This window comes from Zingiber officinale, chromosome 8A (genome assembly GCF_018446385.1).
Source record: "Zingiber officinale cultivar Zhangliang chromosome 8A, Zo_v1.1, whole genome shotgun sequence".
NCBI lineage: Eukaryota > Viridiplantae > Streptophyta > Magnoliopsida > Zingiberales > Zingiberaceae > Zingiber > Zingiber officinale.
Window position 1 is genome coordinate 42,284,191 of NC_056000.1, and position 16,659 is coordinate 42,300,849.

Below are 16,659 nucleotides of genomic sequence, written 5' to 3' on the forward strand. Positions count from 1 at the left end.
ACCTGCTTTCGTCTGGCTAGAACTTTCCCGACCTATGTAGGCCAGGTTTGTATCTTGACCTTCTGTTTTGCCCGAAGCCTTTCCTTCTGCGCCTTTATTTGGCCTGTGGGCCCACTCCTCAGCTATACCCGGCCTGGGGGTCCATCCTTTAACTATAGTCGGCCGGTGGGTTCAGTTCTTAGCTATACCTGGCCCGTGGGCCTACTTCCTGATCGCTATCGAGGCTGGTTATTGTCCGACTTGCCTCGTCAGCTGAGACTTTGACCCTGGTCACGCCCCTGGTCACGCAAACTTGACTTCGGACATCCACGTAAGCTTGACTTCTGACCGACCATGGAGGTTGGACTTCTGACCTCCCTGACTTTCACGTCAGCTAGACTTTTGACCCTGCTGACCTCCAATCAGCTTAACTTCTGACCGGCCACGGAGGTCGAACTTCTGACCTCCCTGACCTCCACATCAACTTGACTTCGGATCATCTCATGATCTTGACCCCTAGCCACATCATTTCATTGACCCCACGAACCTGCGCCGTATCACATAACATTCTGATAATGGGTTAAAATTCGATACCACTCAGTATAAATAATATTTCTTTCTTAGGTTTTATCTCCTTCTTCCTTCAACCTCTAACATCATTATAGTTTTTCTATCGAAGACCGAAACTATGACATGGTTGAACTTTTGTGTTAAGTGGTATCGATTTCGATGATTTACACTGATACAGTGCATAATGATGGGGTCCGATAAAATTGTGCAGTCAGAAGTTAAGGGGATGTGACCGTCAGAAATAAAGGAGACGTGACAATCAGAAGTCAAAGGGACGGAGTAGTCAACAGGTATGGAAAAAGGAAATAAGATCGGGTGACAACGTCAGCAACCTGATTCCTGATCGAGCTCTCATAAACCATAACTCCAGATCTGAGACACCTGGGTAGACAGTTGGGGTGATACCTGACCTGAATTTGACCGGTGGGGCTCCCACGGCCTGGTTGTAGTTGTACTTAGGCCTACTGCTCTCAGTAAGCTAAACTCCCGGTCAGCTCTTAGACGATCTCTCCACGGCTCCCGGCCCCCTGGGGTTTAGGCCAGGTGTTATACCTGAACTGAGCATCTCGAGCTGCCCTATTTATGCACGGTCGGGACAGAAGGCGCTACATGACAACAAGGTCAGAGAATTGTAACAATCTGTCAGAGAATAATTGTTGTCAGGGAATATTTCAATGGTCTGTAGTCATCTGTGAATAAAACCTTCCTTCAGTCTACAGGAGGATGGCGCGTGTCCTCTATCACCCAATAAGTCCTAACACCCGACATTTTCTGACATTAGTCAGGCTCCAGAAGGTACACATTGTCATATAAAAAAGGAGGTCCTCTCCCTCACGTAGAGACGCTCTCTCGCACATTCGCACTTGTCTTCTACTTTTTTTCTCCTTCGTACACTGTTTTTCTGGGAAAAAAGTACATGACTTGAGCGTCGAAGGGTCTTCTCCAGGGACTTTTTCCTTGATTTCTGGCCTCTAACGCCCGTGTGCTTGCCTGAGTGTGTGCAGAACTCAGCTACCGTCGGCTCAATTATCGTCGTCCATCAGCGTCACGTGGGAGTCCATTTTCGAAAGCACATACGAGAAAGTTTTAGTCGTCCCTCCGTCAACGATAGTAACAGCTCACCCGACCTTCTTCTGACTCAGATTTCGAACATGATCATACAGAATATAATATTTCAAACCTTGTTTCTAACATCCATAGGCTTCTAGCTTGATCATATATCGGTTGTGCATTTATGTGATTTCGATAACTAAATTATACTTAAACAAAGCCAAATTCATACTCAGTTTGCCATTTCGACTTGGTCCTTCAACTGCTTTATATACTTAAAAAAAAAACAGAATTAATATTCAGCTACATATGGTTTGACTAAAACTATATTTTATAGAATATTTTAAGCTCCTTTTTTTGGTTTCTTGCTAACAAATAATTGTATCCTTCCATGGATGCATGCTTTTTCATTTTTCACTATCTAATTTGAGCTCATCGAACAAGACAACCCTTCAATTCCTTTAGCAACCTAAGTTGCTTTCTTCTCTATTCTCTCTCTCACTATGTATATATATAATATATATATATATATATATATATATATATATATATATAAAAAGAGGGCGAACAATGGGCATGTGGGTTGTCCCTCTCATGTCAACTAGTTCATCACACTCATTTCTGTAGGGTAGGCCCATATTGGATGAGGAAGGAAGTCCTCTTACAGACTTTATGTCACTGGCTGGAAGGACTGCTGCATGCATGGATTGCTGGTCAAAGCGTGTTGCATCTATCATGGTACAACGGAGTAAATGACAGGGCAGAGGAAAACCTTGTAGCCGAGGCATGCCAAGACTCGGTCCTCGATTATCTTTGAATGTCTCGAGAATTCGAGGTGGATAATTATTTCAGCAAAGATAACTTTTAGGAAACTGAGTGACACTTGCTAGTAGTCTCTGATGAAGATAAGCAACACTGGAAATTGCTCTGGTTTGATGTTTATGGCCAGTCAATGAGTTTTATAATAATCAAATTAAAGGATTTTAAAGGAGGTACTGTGAGAGAAAAAATGAGCAGACAATTGAAGATTTAGCTGCAAAGACTCGATCTGTTCTTGAAAGCTACTAAATTTAAGCATATAAACAAACCAGAAGTTACAATCCCAGGACGATGCAAACGCCTAACTGCTGCATTTTATTTGTCTGTTTCTTACAGATTCGATTGGAGGCAGGAGCAGGCTAATGGCTAGTACAGTGCAGGGAAGACTCGCAGTGAAAAAAGGTTACTGGGTACGATTCTAGAACGCCGGCGACGAGGTGGAAGAAGAGGAAGAGTTGACGGAGTTGAGAATGGTGTTCCAGTAGTTCTTGTTCATTTCTACTTCCTCTTCTTCCTCCTCTCGCAGGCAGTCATTGTTTCCGTAAGAATCGCCGCCACCGTAGTCGGAATTCTTGTCTCCCAGCAGCATCCCGGTGAAGCCTCCGCCGGCTTGCAGTTGACCGCATCCGCAGGCCTCTCCATCTCCTAGCCACGGTGCCTCCCCGCCGACGACAGCGTCGTAGATGCCCAAGCCCGCAAAGTTATCCATCCTGTCGGCTCCTTGGTAGCCGAGCCCTCCGGCGGCCGCCGCCGCCGCCGCCGCCAGAAGCCGGTTCTCCGCGAAGCTCAACGTGGAGGTGGGCGACTCAAGATCCGACCTTTGACCTTGCCCCGGCGGCTTCCCTTCCCACGCCCCTCCTCGCCAAGCCCGGAACACGCCGACGCAGCCCGGCGGAGAGGCGGAGGATGAGGGAGGCGACCCCATGGCCGCCGCAGTCCGAATCCTCGACTCGCGCACGAGGCGCGCCTCGGCCTCCAGTCGCGCGCTCTCCCACTGCGCCATGTGACTGAGGTTGGCGGCGCTCCGGGAGCGTCCGGCGTCGGCGGCAGGGCCGAGGGCGTCGCTCTTCGCCTTGTGCGTGCACGGGTCGATGCCCATCTTCGCCAGCCGCTTCTTCAGGTGCGTGTTCCAGTAGTTCTTGATCTCATTGTCCGTTCTCTTCGGCAAGTGCGTCGCGATCGCCGACCACCTGAAACAAAGAAACCTCCGAACCATCAACAACATCATGCTCACGCAGAGAAAAACAATGCAGCATCCGAGGAGCAGATTGAACCTGTTCCCGAGCAGGGCATGCAGTTGGACGATGGTCTGCTCCTCCTGCACACTAAACTCCCCTCTCTTGATGTCCGGCCTCAGGTAGTTGGTCCACCTCAACCTGCAACTCTTCCCACACCGCTGCAGCCCTGCAAAAACACCACCACAATTCACACTTCATCGTCCTTTTTACCCTTCTCAAGCGCAATTCAGGTAGCGGCGGCAGAGGAAGCTCACCGGCTTTCGCCGGCAAAGCTCTCCAGCTCCCGTGGCCGTGCTTCTCGACGTAGGCCAGCAGCTTCTGGTCTTCCTCCGGCGTCCACGGCCCCTTCTTCAGCCCCACCTTCTCGCAGCACGGCGATCGACCCATCACAATTCACACACCCCGACCTCACAGGAACAATCTGCTTATATCTTAAGCTCTCATGCCCGTCGACCAATCTATCTCATAGTGTTATACGCAAAAGTCAAAAAAGGATAAATCCAGCTAGTGCTGGGTGACCAAATCCGATCTCATAGATTTTTCTATCGGCTATTATAATATATATCAAAAGTGCTGATGGTAAATAATTTAAAAGTCTAATATTCTTTATTGTACGTGCTATTTAAAAAAAATTACTATAAATTTACCGTAACTTAGTATTAAATAATGAATACTTAGATGAATCCAAATATCTTAACACTACATAATCCTGAACGTGATACAGCAGAAGTCTAGTATTTATTGGAGAGAGAGAGAGAGGGGGGAGGGGGAGAGGGACATGAGCATAAGACCATCTCCAACCACAAACTCTATTTTGGTGCACTTTCAACACCAATTTGGTGTCATTTGAGCACCAAAATTTTTTCCAACTCCAACCATGAGACACCATTTCCTACACTAAAAGGAATATTCTTTAGAATATTTTATTTTTTCATCTTATAATTTATTATTCAACATACATATTAATTTGTTAAATATTTTTATTACGATAATAATTACTATTAATTTTTATGACATTATGTTTTTAGTTACAAGAAAATTAAAATTAATTGTTATGTATTTTGAAATTTAAATATTTAATTGTGTGTTTGTTATGAAATTATCAATATTATAAATTTTAATATATTTATAATCTTAGCAACATAACCAATATTAAAATTTATAATATATATTTAATTGAAATTTATAATATATAAAATTTATATAATAAATTCAATTAAATTAAATCATATTAATTTATAATATTTAAAAATATTTTAAATATAACTTGTCTATTATGATATTTTATATTAAAAAAATCTCTACTTGCACCAAAATGGTGCAAGTGAACAGTGCGGCACCAAGATGGTGCTGCACTGTTTACTTACACCATTTTGGTGTAATTTTTGGGGTCACCATTGGAGAGGATATGGTGCCCTTTTTACACCAAAATGGTGTAAAAGGGCACCGGTTGGAGATGCTCTAAAAGGAGGGGCACCATACAGAAATGGCACTGAAATAAATAACGCTCTGCCGGTCAGGACACAATAATCCTTCGCAACCTCAGCTTGTCCTGTCCTTCTCTCAGCTCTTTTAACTGCTGGTTGAATCTGTTTTTTCATCCATGGAGGCTATGTCAGGTTGGCAATGAGAATGGGAATGGAAGCAAGGAGGAATGCCCGGCGCTCAGTGCAAGGGAACGCCTGCACGAGGCCTGCCATTCTTCATCTGCACCGCACCAGTGAATGGCGCTTCATCATGATCGTGCAAATGTCGACAGATGTTTCAGCAGTGGATCTTTTGTTCCTTCCAGCAGTCAAAACTTTTATGAGTTTTTGCAAGAAATTTGTGCATTTTGGATTGTCGGGTGTGGACAGTTGGACTGACAAGATAAATAAGAGGAAAACAACAGAACAAAAGAAAAATTAAGACCTCAGTCACACGATCCGGATCCGTCTCCTTGTGTAGGACGACGTTGCCACAAAAGTCAGATTGAGGCACCATTTACTGGCCTTATCAAATCATGTCGTTGAGTTTTATAACATGGTGTGTTTTACTTATACGCTCATAATGTTGTTCGACTAACCAGGTAGAAAAACAAAATTGATCGTCCCCAAATGCCTTGGTGAAGAGATATGTAAACTCTGGTGGTAAAAGATAAAAGCCCTTACGAAGACTTAGGCAGGCCTTCTGAAGAGGGACACGAGACTATTTAACTGTCGGCCGGTCATGTATCATGTTCGCCCTATTTTTACCCCAATTCAAACATTTCAAATCAATCATGTTATCAAAATAGTCCTGAAATTTTATTTTGAAAAGTCTTAAAATTACCTCATAAATTTCTTGAAAATTTAATTATATATAGATGCTATTATATTTAAGAGAGTTGGGCCCAAGTTGTACCCAATCTCTCAAAATATCTTTTTTACCACCAAACTCGCAATAGATAATTTCACTTGAATTGATGGTTACTATGTAATAATTGAAAGTGCATAGGACTTGTCTCAAAAAAAATTATACACTTCGAGTAAAGGGGTATTGAAGGACCTATTGCATACAACCTTATCTAATTTTGCGAGAGATGATTTCTGAGACTCAAATATGTGGCCTAAGTCACACGATATCAAATTTATTATTGCACCAAGGCCCACACTTCAATTGAAAAGAACAATTTATTAAAAAAAAAAAGGTAAAAAAAAATGGCACCTATGGAAAAGACTAAGAAGCCAAGAATGTAAAACCTTGCAATACCTCATCCTCCACACATGCAATCTGTAGCTGGATATGTGTAAATAGACTGTTTTGGCTTCCTCAACCTAATCTGCCCTTGTCGCGTCTTGTGACCTGACTCGACCGCCTGTTGAAAGTCAGACCACTCTATGCTCTTATTCAGAAACAATTGCCCTAACAGGCTCATGCTCGGTCGTATGGTCTTCAAGTTCTTATATGTCCGATAGCCCAACTAGATCCATCAAAAAATCTCAGTCAGTAGCTGTCAAAGCAAGTGATTGCCAAATACTAAATTGTTATCACAAGGAAACTAACTACTGCATTGTGCATATTGCCAGGGGATGCAGAGATGAAGATGTCTGCGTGCATGCTAACAAAGTAGTCGACGGCAGCCAGAAGAGATGCCTTGCCATCCACCTGCATTAGTTCCTCTTCTGAAGCAAGGTTCTTCTTATCTTCCATGAGTGGGAATAACTTTAGCAGGCTAGAAATTCTAGCCTCTCCACCATACACCTGAAGCAAGAAGGTTCAACATTAAGGCTTCTATGCCTTTGTCCACCGGAAAAAATTAGAAAGAGAACACAGTTTCAGACCTTATGGGAGGCGAGAAATAGCCGGGTGCTGCTGTCAAAGCCCAAGGCTACCAGTAGCAGTCCTATTTCTTCAGGGGTTAATGGGCATCTACCCTGGCCTCGCAACTCCTCGTCAGTGAATTGCGAATTTAACACCCTCCCTTGCCATATCACTTGCCTGTATTTGGCTAAGGCAAGCCTTTCAGCTTTACCACCTCCAAAATCACAGGAAGAGTGTGCCGTCATGTCCTGCACGTCTTTGTTGATTATGACTTGTAATCCTGAAGTCCAATTTAGGAATTATCTAAGCGGTAGAAATGTGTTAGGCTATACCTTATCGAACCGAAGGTGTAACACTGCAAATTTTCCTGAGCCTGCTTCATTCTCATCTTGTATCTCTTTTATATACTCATTGGTCTTTTCATGGATTGGATTCCTCAATCTCTTAACAAGGGTCTGTCCTAATGCAGTGATATGAGGAACAAAAGCTAATGCCTGAAAATTTACTTTACATCTCAGGCGTTGTATATCTCCTGGCAAATTGTCGAAAGTCAGTCGGTGGGAGAAGGGAGAAATAGCAGCGATGCCGTAACTGTTGCAGCACAATCAGAGTAAGCAACTGATAGCATGAGAAAAAATATGTAGCATATAACCCATAGAAACTTAATCATGTGACTCTACACAATGTTCTTATAAGCCAAAAACTACTTTAGCTATTGACGAGACCAAATTTGCTAACCCAGCATACAACTGTATTCTTCATTGAATGACAGCTCATTCAACAGAAGCTTTTAAATTTGTTCGATAACTCATTGGTGCAATCTAGTGAGTAACAAGCAGTGATAAGTCAGTTTTAGCACACAGGACTTGTTGAGTCTGAAGATCCAATTACAAGCTTGTATTAGGACTCCAGAAACATGATGAGTTTATAGAAAATTATTAAAGCACAAGAAGAGAATTAATACCCAATCTTTGGCTGTACAACTTGAGGGAGATGGTAAATGTGATAGTTAAACTAGTAATAAACTGTTCTAGCTACATGAAAAAGCTGTATAATCACTGACCTGTATAAGACAGGCAGAACATTCTCGAGATACCAATCTGCAGAAGCATGAACAGGTGCAGTCTTCACTCTTGTAGCACGAATGCCAATAGCATAATACTCTCTGGTGCTCCAAGAGTATTCTTTAGGCAATCCTCTAGCTATTGAGATGTCCTCTTTTAGTGTATCGATAAAATGGTCGATGTCAAATATCTCCTCAAATGAGCTACAAAAGCCAAAAAAGAAAAAAACATTAACTTTTTGTTCGTTATTCAGGTTCTAAACTCACTAAAGATGAAGCAAAAATAAAGCTATTTCTCCCAGACTACCTCATATCTTGCCAAACAGGATTAACTTCGAGGTGTGGAATAACAAGGGTAGCATTCAAAATCTTAGCAACAGCAACTGCATCACAGATCTACAAAACAAGTGAGGTTGAATTGGAAGTTTTCAATTACCAGTTATTGAAAAAGGCAGTAACACAATGAATCTTGCTTACTGCCATTCTTTGTTGATTCAGTCCACCGTCAAGGAAAACCTGAATAAATCCATTTAACTTGCTAGGGAGTGCTAGAGATTATAAAATAGAGATGTCATCCAACGAATCCATCAAGAAAAATCAAACATGGAAAAAGGAGGCTTCTGAGTTGACCATGTAGTCTCACTGCTATACAATACTTACAGGAGGTACTCGATGGTCGGATACAAGGTTTCCATCCTTGTGGTGCTAAGGGAGCCCAAAGTTCAGACTTTTTGTCAATTGACTTGAAAAAAATGGAAACAATGAAAAAGATGAGCATTGAAGTCAGTAGAATATATGATGATTAGTGTGTATAAGTGAATATATGTACTTACTGTTCTATGTTGTAAGGCACCCTTTAAAAGGGACAGATGCTTAGGTTGTGGAGCATTCCACTCCTGCGAATATTATTATCTTGACTCATTTATCAATTAAAATGCAAAGAAACCCAATTCAAATATCACCAATACCACTAAAATGCACAACGATATATGTAAAACTAAAGTGTTCCTGAATGCAGGTCAATATTAATATTTGAAGATCCGCCATACCTCAGTACACGACTCTAAATAGCAAACTCACTCTTATCACTCTAATATACTTTGCTTAAATGAAGTACTTAAGCCAAAGCTTGACCAGTAAATTTGGCCTACAAACAGTTTCAACTAATTCTTTGGGCAAATGAAAATGAGAGTGCATTGAGCCCCCTTATAGGATTTATAGTGAAAATTCATTGTATTCAAAACTCCATAAATTGATATCGAACAACAGCAATTTAATATGAATAATGCCTATTCAGTTGATTCGAGCTCCAGATTAAAATAACATTTTCATGCCTCCGATGACCATCGGTTGCTTTCAGCAAATTGGATAACCAATCCATTTCTGATGCACTCGAGGAGCAAGTGGTTCGGTAGGGCAATCAAATAACATGGATCATATCGAATCATCAATAATCTCCCGTTACCGAAATTCTCATAATTCGAAGGACCCAAAAAAAACAACTTTCGACGCGAAATTTCACACAAATCTAAAAATGGGGAAACGATTTCATACAAATTATAGTAACAGGAAAGAGGGCTCACAGAGAAGATGGAAGGAAAGGTGCGACCAAGCGGGATGAAGAGCGAGGGGAAGAAGGACGGGATGAGGAGCACAAGCGAAGCCGCCAGAAGTCCGCTCCTCTGCGGCGGCCGGTAACGGTAGCTCCACCACCGCAGCAGCATATCGCCTGCGGTCGCTGGATCAAGCTGTGGGGCGGCGGGTTAAGAAAAACATAGAATAAGGTACGCGTATGTTTACCGTCGACGGGACGTGTAGTTCGACGGTGGCAGAGATGCGGATGCGAAGGTGGTACGATGCCTGTCGCCGGAGATCGATGGGCTGGTAGCGGTTTTGGGCCTCGAATCTCGGAGGCGAGGACTAAGGAGGCGTCCTATTGAAACTCGATCCGATATGCTCAATTTCCTTAACGATGAAACTTTACTTTTCGCCCCCACAAGTTTTGATAATTAATTAAATTTGCTCTAAATCTGACTTTATATATGTGAAAACACTATTTGTGCATTGGTAGTTTATCCTGTTTGAAAGTCGAGTCGACAGATATTGGGATGTGGCGTTCTTGTTGACTTGTGTGAAGACTCCGAGCGAAGCGAATCTGCAACCACAATCACGTCAGTAGTGCCGAGTCAGGGAAGGGTTCCCTGACATTGATCCTCCGACGCTCGAGTCAGTTACCGGCGATGTGGAAATAGTGGAGCGAAGAAGTAGAAGAGCAGTAGCAACAGTAGATTATCGCATACCTCCGCTGAAGCTTGGATCACCTTTATATAAAGCTCTTGTAGCACGCGGATACATTTCCCAAGATACACACGCCTCCTGTAGTTTTCTCTGAAAATATGTATTAGTAAAGTGCCCTTGACACAATATCTTAACGAGCCGAGCATATCTCGGAAGTGGTAGTAAAAACTTCTGTCGTACGATCTTCTGTCTGAACCAACCGCCGACCATGCAGCCTGTCAGCGACACATGCTCCCAAAAAGATAATATTCAGCCAACCGTATCTTTTACTAGGTCGAGCGGAATAACCGTTCGGCTCGGCTGAGTGTGTTCTCTAGCCGATCAAGGAGGTCGCTCGACCGGCGCTTCCGATATCTTGAGAAAGTCACTCGACCGATCTTTTGTTTTAGCATAGCTCGATCGTGCATCCGCTTTGTATAAGGCCGAGCGAGGAAGCCGCTCGGCGTACCTTTGCATATGCCTATTTCTGAGCATCGGAAACTCAGAACTTTGCCGAGCTGTTATGATTTCGGATCGGGTTTTCTTTATCTCGATCGGGTGCTACCCACTCGGCCAGTGATCTAGGGGGCATTTGACCACCTTGATCGACTTCTACTATGACATTAATCTCCATCATGACAACAGGATGTGACCCTCCCTGATCCCTCATTCAGTTTAGTTGATTATCTACTTTTACTATATCCAAGTTTTAGTATTGCAGGATTTACATTTCTTTTGCTAATTGCATTGATATGGTTGCATAATCTCTCTATTTTTTTTTTTTCAGAAATTCTGACTTTGCCACAAGGCAAAAGTATGTTTAATTAGTTCAATTTGTCAAAGAATATCTCTAGTGACTATGGTGATCTATAAGAAGTGAGATGATTTTTTTATGCAAAGGTTCAAATTTTAATACTAGACCCTCCATCAATATCCATCTGTGTATTTTCTGATTTATTTTTATGATCAATAAAGAATATTAATAAAATTAGATCAATCATCTCTATAGAATTAATTAAATTGTAAGAACTAGAAATCTAAATTATCTATATATATATATATATATATATATATATATATATATATATATATATTTTTGATGTTATCCTGTCCACCCCACCCTACACGCATGAGAGATAGCTGCTCACGTAGTAGTTGATGGTCAACATTGCACGTAGATAGTAAAAGTGAACCCTTCATGTGTGCACTGAGACATATGCTTAGGTGGGTAAGATATCATTACCCTATATATATTATAGCATAGAAGTGAATCTTTCCAGGACAATACCAATATACCATATTTTCTGTAAAGGAATAAATTACGGGAAACATTTTCTCTAAAGAAATATACTTTTGAAGTTATGATGTAAGAGTATGTTGTTGAAGTTATGTTGTAGGGGTGTATTTTTGGACTTTGTGTTTTTGAGTGATTTTTATTCAAATCGTGAAGGAGTTGAGAGGCTGAGGTTGGTTTGAGGTAAGTAGGATTTATTTTGGGTCATAAGAGATACTAGGTCAAAAGATAGGTTATCCTATTTTTTTATCCTAATTCTTAGGTGGGTTTTTTCCAATGATCCTCACCTATAAAGAACATCACAGAGAACCAATGCCCCAATTATTATTGTTCAGAAATACATGTAGTATATCTTTCTTATTAAGTAGAAAGTGGGAAAGAACAAGACAAAATCTTCTTTAACCTAGCAACAAGTTTAGTTCGTCATAAAAAGGTCTTTATTAAATAAAAAAATTTATAGACCAAACATAATAGAAAGGAGATTCAACAAAAAGAAAATTACATTAAGGATATATAAACAAGTGATAATTACATACAAAAATACTAAGAACTTACAAACTAAGAAACTTGTACACAGAAAAATTATTTGCACACTGCATTGGATGCTTTACAAGGAGAGAGATGAGGACAGGCCCGACCCTGGAGGAGGGTCATCTTGGGCGATGGCCCTGGGCCTTGAGTTTTGGGGGGCCCAAATTTTTTTTTAAAACAATATTATGTTTAAATTTTAATAGGTGTAGTGCATCCGTGCAGGATTAGATTTAGGGCTTTTCTTCCACCACCTACACCTGTGCTATGCGATGAAAAACTCGCCACGGTGCCCCTGCTGGTTGCTGCCTTCGGCTTCACCTGTGCCTACAAGAAAGAGGACTCAAAAGATAAGTCTTCTCCTCCTTTTCGATTTGAAATTTTCTATCCCTATCGCATCTCTTCTTCTCCTTTCGCTCACGGCTTTGTCTTCAACGGCTATTTCTGTCACATCTCTTCTTCTCCAGTTCTCCTTTCAAATCTATGTCACTTCTCAAGATTTTTTTTACTGTTATTTTTGTATCCACAGAGATGATAAATACAGCCCATTGAATTAGATTTTTCATTGTGAACTACTGAACTGTGAGCTCTGCTTTGGTTGTCTACTTGTTTGTTGTCGTTGTGAAAAAATTGAAGACTTGCTATCTTGCTCTTGGTTAGTTGGTTGTATACTTGTATGCAACTAAGCTAATGATTTAATTGTAAGCTTCTTAAGGTGCTGCTTTTCTTTACTCAAGCTAATGATTTAATTGTCTTTCTTCAACTTTACATCTAAACTTTGTTTCTGCTTCAAATGATTTGCATTACTTGCTGCAGAAAAAATGATTTGCATTACTTGCTGCAGAAATAACATTAAAATCTGCAGCATTAAAATCTGCAGAATTAAAATCTGCTTCAAATGATTTTTGCATTACTTGCTGGCTTGCTGCAGAAATAGCATTAAAATCTGCAACATTAAAATCTGCAGAATTAAAATATGCTTCAAACGATTTTTGCATTACTTGTTGGCTTGCTGCAGAAATGACATTAAAATTTGCAGCATAGTGACTAGTGATTAGGAACTAGTTAATAAGGTTAAAGAGAAGTCTCACTATGATGTTGTCTAATGTACTTAACAAGCTAATTTTGAGCTGCTAATTTATATTGTGTGTTTTATCTCCAGTATCCATTTTCTTGTGAGCTTCTCAAGGTACTGTTTTTCTTTACTCACTTGAAGAATTGCTCTTGGTTGTATGCAGCTAAGCTAGTGATTTAATTAGTCAACTCATATTGATCATGCATACATTGTATGCAGTTACAGGAAAAACTGGTTGCATTTTGCATATTTGTTGTTTGTTAACTCAGATATCTATAGTGTAAATGACAATGTGCAATGGATATAGTTGGACTTATAGTTGAAAACCTAATATAAAAATTTAGCACAAATAGAGTTTGGACTTGATCTTAGGATGTTAGAATGATTACAAAATAACTCTCCTTTCAAATGGAAATGAAATGCTAAGTCTGTTGGTACAATGATACTCTTAAGTGGCCAAATTTTATTTAACTGAATTACTTATTTTAATGTGTTTTACAAAGGGTGTTGTTTCTATGCGCTTGAACTTGTGTTGTTATAATTAGTATTGTTGTTTCTTTAAGTACCATAATTTTACTAATTAATTTTAATTTGATAATGATTTGATTTTCTTTTAACAGGTGTTGTCTGACGAGGTGCTTAACTTAACGACCTAGGACATTTCCATTAATATTGAAAACTATCATATTCCAGGTGTTATTATTCCTTTACTAGTGAAATAATTTGAATTATTTTTTTTTTTTGTAATTGTTGTGGTTTTGTACATTATAATATGTTGCCTAAAAAACATCTTTCTGGATGTGAGAAAAGGAAAAAAAGAAAAAAAAATTAGAACAATTGACTGAATCACAAAGAGGTGCTATTAATAAATTCTTTATTAATAGTTCTCATGATAATGTACAAAATTCAACTATGATTGTGAATGATGTAGATGAGTGTAATGAGATTCACGATATTAATGAAGAAAGGGAAAATTTGAGTGAGCATGAAAATGTTATAAATAGGGTAGATAATGAGAATATTAACATTGATGAACAATTTATTTCTTCACTTGATATATATGATCCAAGAAATTGGGATAATCTTGATAACAATGCACGTGATATTTTAGTTGAAAAAGGGCCTATAAGAGAAATGAATATTATATATCCTTTGGACGATACTTCTAGGCATTTTTCTTGTGCTCATTATTCTAGACATTTAAGTAATGGAGAAATAAGAGACCGAAAGTGGTTGGTTTCCAGTAAATATGTAGATAAAGTTTATTGCTTTTGTTGCAAGTTGTTTAAATCTGAAAACAATAGAAGTTCATTAGCAAAGGATGGATTTAGAGATTGGAAACATCTTAGTGAACGACTTAAAGAACATGAAAATACTATTGAACATATAACTAACATGAACACTTGGAATGAATTAAAAATGCGATTAGATAAAAATCTAACAATTGATAAAGACTTACAACGAGAAATTTCTAAAGAAAAAGAGCGTTGGAGACAAGTTATAACAAGAATAATAGCAACTGTAAAATGTCTTTCTAAACGTTGCTTGGCTTTTCGAGGATCTAATGAAAAACTTTATCAAGACAATAATGGAAATTTTTTGGGGTTGATTGAAATGATTGCTGAATTTGATTATGTGATGCAAGATCATATTAGACGTATTCAAAGTAATGAAATTCATTATCATTACCTAGGTCATAAAATTCAGAATGAGTTGATTTCTATTTTAGCTAATAATGTTAAAAGTGTTATCATTAATAAAATTAAAGAAGCAAAATATTTTTCAATAATTCGTGATTGTACCCCAGATATAAGTCATCAAGAACAAATGACTTTTATAGTACGATGTGTTAATATGTCAGGTAATAAAGTGAAAATAGAGGAGTACTTTTTAGAGTTTCTAAAAGTAGATGATACATCTGGTTTAGGACTTTTTAACGAATTACAAAATGTGTTAAAATCACTTGATCTTAGTATCGAAAATATTAGAGGTCAAGGTTATGATAATGGTTCCAATATGAAAGGAAAACACCAAGGAGTTCAAAAGAGGTTACTTGAAATAAATCCAAGAGCGTTGTATATGCCATGTGCTTGTCATAGTCTTAATCTAACTCTTAGTGATATGGCACATTCTTGTGTTAAAGCTATTTCTTTTTTTGGAGTAGTGCAACGCATATATACATTATTTTCAAGTTCTCCTAAGAGATGGAAAATTTTACTTAATAATGTAAAGGGATTAACCGTCAAATCTTTGTCGAATACTCGTTGGGAAAGTCGTATTAAAAGTGTTCAAGCTATTAGATTTCAAATTGTGGAAGTGAGAGCAGCTTTACTTGAATTAAATAATATTTGTGATGATGCAAAGTCAATAAGTGAAGCTGAAAGTTTAGCTAATTCAATCGAAAAATTTGAATTTTTACTTGATATGATCATTTGGTATGATATCTTATTTGCTATAAACATGGTGAGTAAGAAATTACAATCAAAATCTATGTGCATGGACTCTGCTATGAAACAATTAGAAGGTGTAATCTTATTTTTTGAAAAGTATAGGAATGATGGTTATGCTGCAAGTTTGACTATTGCTAAGAGTCTTGTATTAAATATGAATATAGAGCCAATATTTACAACAAAGCGCCGTATTTTTAGGAAAAGACAATTTAATGAAAGAGAAGATGATGAAGTTTCACTATCATTAGAAGAGTCTTTTAGAATTGATTATTTTATTGTTGTTGTGGACATGACAATTGCTTCTTTAAAATGTAGATTCGAGCAAATGAAAACCTTTGAAAATATATTTGGCTTTTTATTTGATTCAAAAACATTAAGAACTTTGAATGATGATGAATTAAGAAAATATTGTGTCAATTTAAAATCTACTCTAACTCATGACAACTCATCAGATGTTGAGTTAGATGATTTATTTACTGAATTAAAAATATTACAAACGACTTTACCAAATATGATAATGTCTGCAATTGATATTCTTGAATTTGTTCAAAGTATAGATTGTTATCCAAATGTTGCAATTGCTTATAGAATTTTATTGACTATGCCTGTTACAGTAGCATCGGCTGAAAGAAGTTTTTCAAAATTAAAATTATTAAAAACATATATGAGATCGTCAATGTCTCAAGAAAGATTAAATGGATTGGCAATTTTATGTATTGAAAAAAACATCTTAGAAAATCTTGAAACTGATAATATTATAGAAGATTTTACAAATAGAAATGCTAGAAGAAGTCATTGTAGATAAATTATATATTATTAAAAATTTATTTAGGATCTCGTTTTATTATTTCGCCCAAGACCTCCTGAGTTGAAGGACCAGGGCTGGATGAGGACTTTAAATAGGGAGAAGAAGGTTTCTTAGCAGAGAAGAAAAGAGATGACATTTTTAGAAAGCCATCAAACAACCTATGACTTGTAATATCTTTTTGTTTAAAAGTTGCCTCTAAATCTTTCAAAAATAAAAATGGATGATA

General features: G+C 38.5%; 2 protein-coding genes across 3 annotated transcripts; both read right to left on the reverse strand.

The window, feature by feature from the left end:
- Positions 1-2,627: 2,627 nt before the first annotated feature.
- Positions 2,628-4,201, reverse strand: LOC122008631 (transcription factor MYB106-like). Its single transcript, XM_042564429.1, has 3 exons — positions 3,911-4,201; positions 3,693-3,822; positions 2,628-3,608 (listed from the first exon to the last, which is right to left on the reverse strand). The coding sequence occupies exons 1-3, from the start codon at positions 4,041-4,043 to the stop codon at positions 2,837-2,839; spliced, it is 1,035 nt and encodes a 344-aa protein (XP_042420363.1). The 5' UTR covers positions 4,044-4,201; the 3' UTR covers positions 2,628-2,836.
- Positions 4,202-6,237: 2,036 nt separating this feature from the next.
- LOC122008632 (O-fucosyltransferase 31-like) lies at positions 6,238-9,950 on the reverse strand. 2 transcript variants are annotated; one of them, XM_042564430.1, is made up of 11 exons: positions 9,802-9,950; positions 9,585-9,730; positions 8,835-8,897; positions 8,662-8,743; positions 8,479-8,549; positions 8,309-8,397; positions 8,002-8,205; positions 7,271-7,529; positions 6,959-7,186; positions 6,681-6,878; positions 6,238-6,597 (listed from the first exon to the last, which is right to left on the reverse strand). In XM_042564430.1, the coding sequence occupies exons 2-11, from the start codon at positions 9,723-9,725 to the stop codon at positions 6,388-6,390; spliced, it is 1,545 nt and encodes a 514-aa protein (XP_042420364.1). In that variant the 5' UTR covers positions 9,726-9,730; positions 9,802-9,950; the 3' UTR covers positions 6,238-6,387. The 2 variants fall into 2 exon arrangements, with proteins under 2 accessions (XP_042420364.1, XP_042420365.1); XM_042564431.1 differs by having other exon boundaries at positions 9,585-9,929.
- Between the last annotated feature and the right edge of the window lie 6,709 nt (positions 9,951-16,659).

Excerpts from the sequence above, each read along its gene's own strand:
- LOC122008632 (XM_042564430.1), bottom strand. The coding sequence starts at position 9,725 with ATGCTGCTGCGGTGGTGGAGCTACCGTTACCGGCCGCCGCAGAGGAGC. Across the intron at positions 8,744-8,834 it reads GTGCCTTACAACATAGAACA|TCAATTGACAAAAAGTCTGA; the intron begins GTAAGTACATAT and ends ATTTTTTTCAAG. Across the intron at positions 7,530-8,001 it reads GTTCTGCCTGTCTTATACAG|TTACGGCATCGCTGCTATTT; the intron begins GTCAGTGATTAT and ends GTGCTGCAACAG.
- LOC122008631 (XM_042564429.1), bottom strand. The coding sequence starts at position 4,043 with ATGGGTCGATCGCCGTGCTGCGAGAAGGTGGGGCTGAAGAAGGGGCCG. Across the intron at positions 3,823-3,910 it reads AGCTTTGCCGGCGAAAGCCG|GGCTGCAGCGGTGTGGGAAG; the intron begins GTGAGCTTCCTC and ends GTGTTTTTGCAG. Across the intron at positions 3,609-3,692 it reads CATGCCCTGCTCGGGAACAG|GTGGTCGGCGATCGCGACGC; the intron begins GTTCAATCTGCT and ends TCTTTGTTTCAG.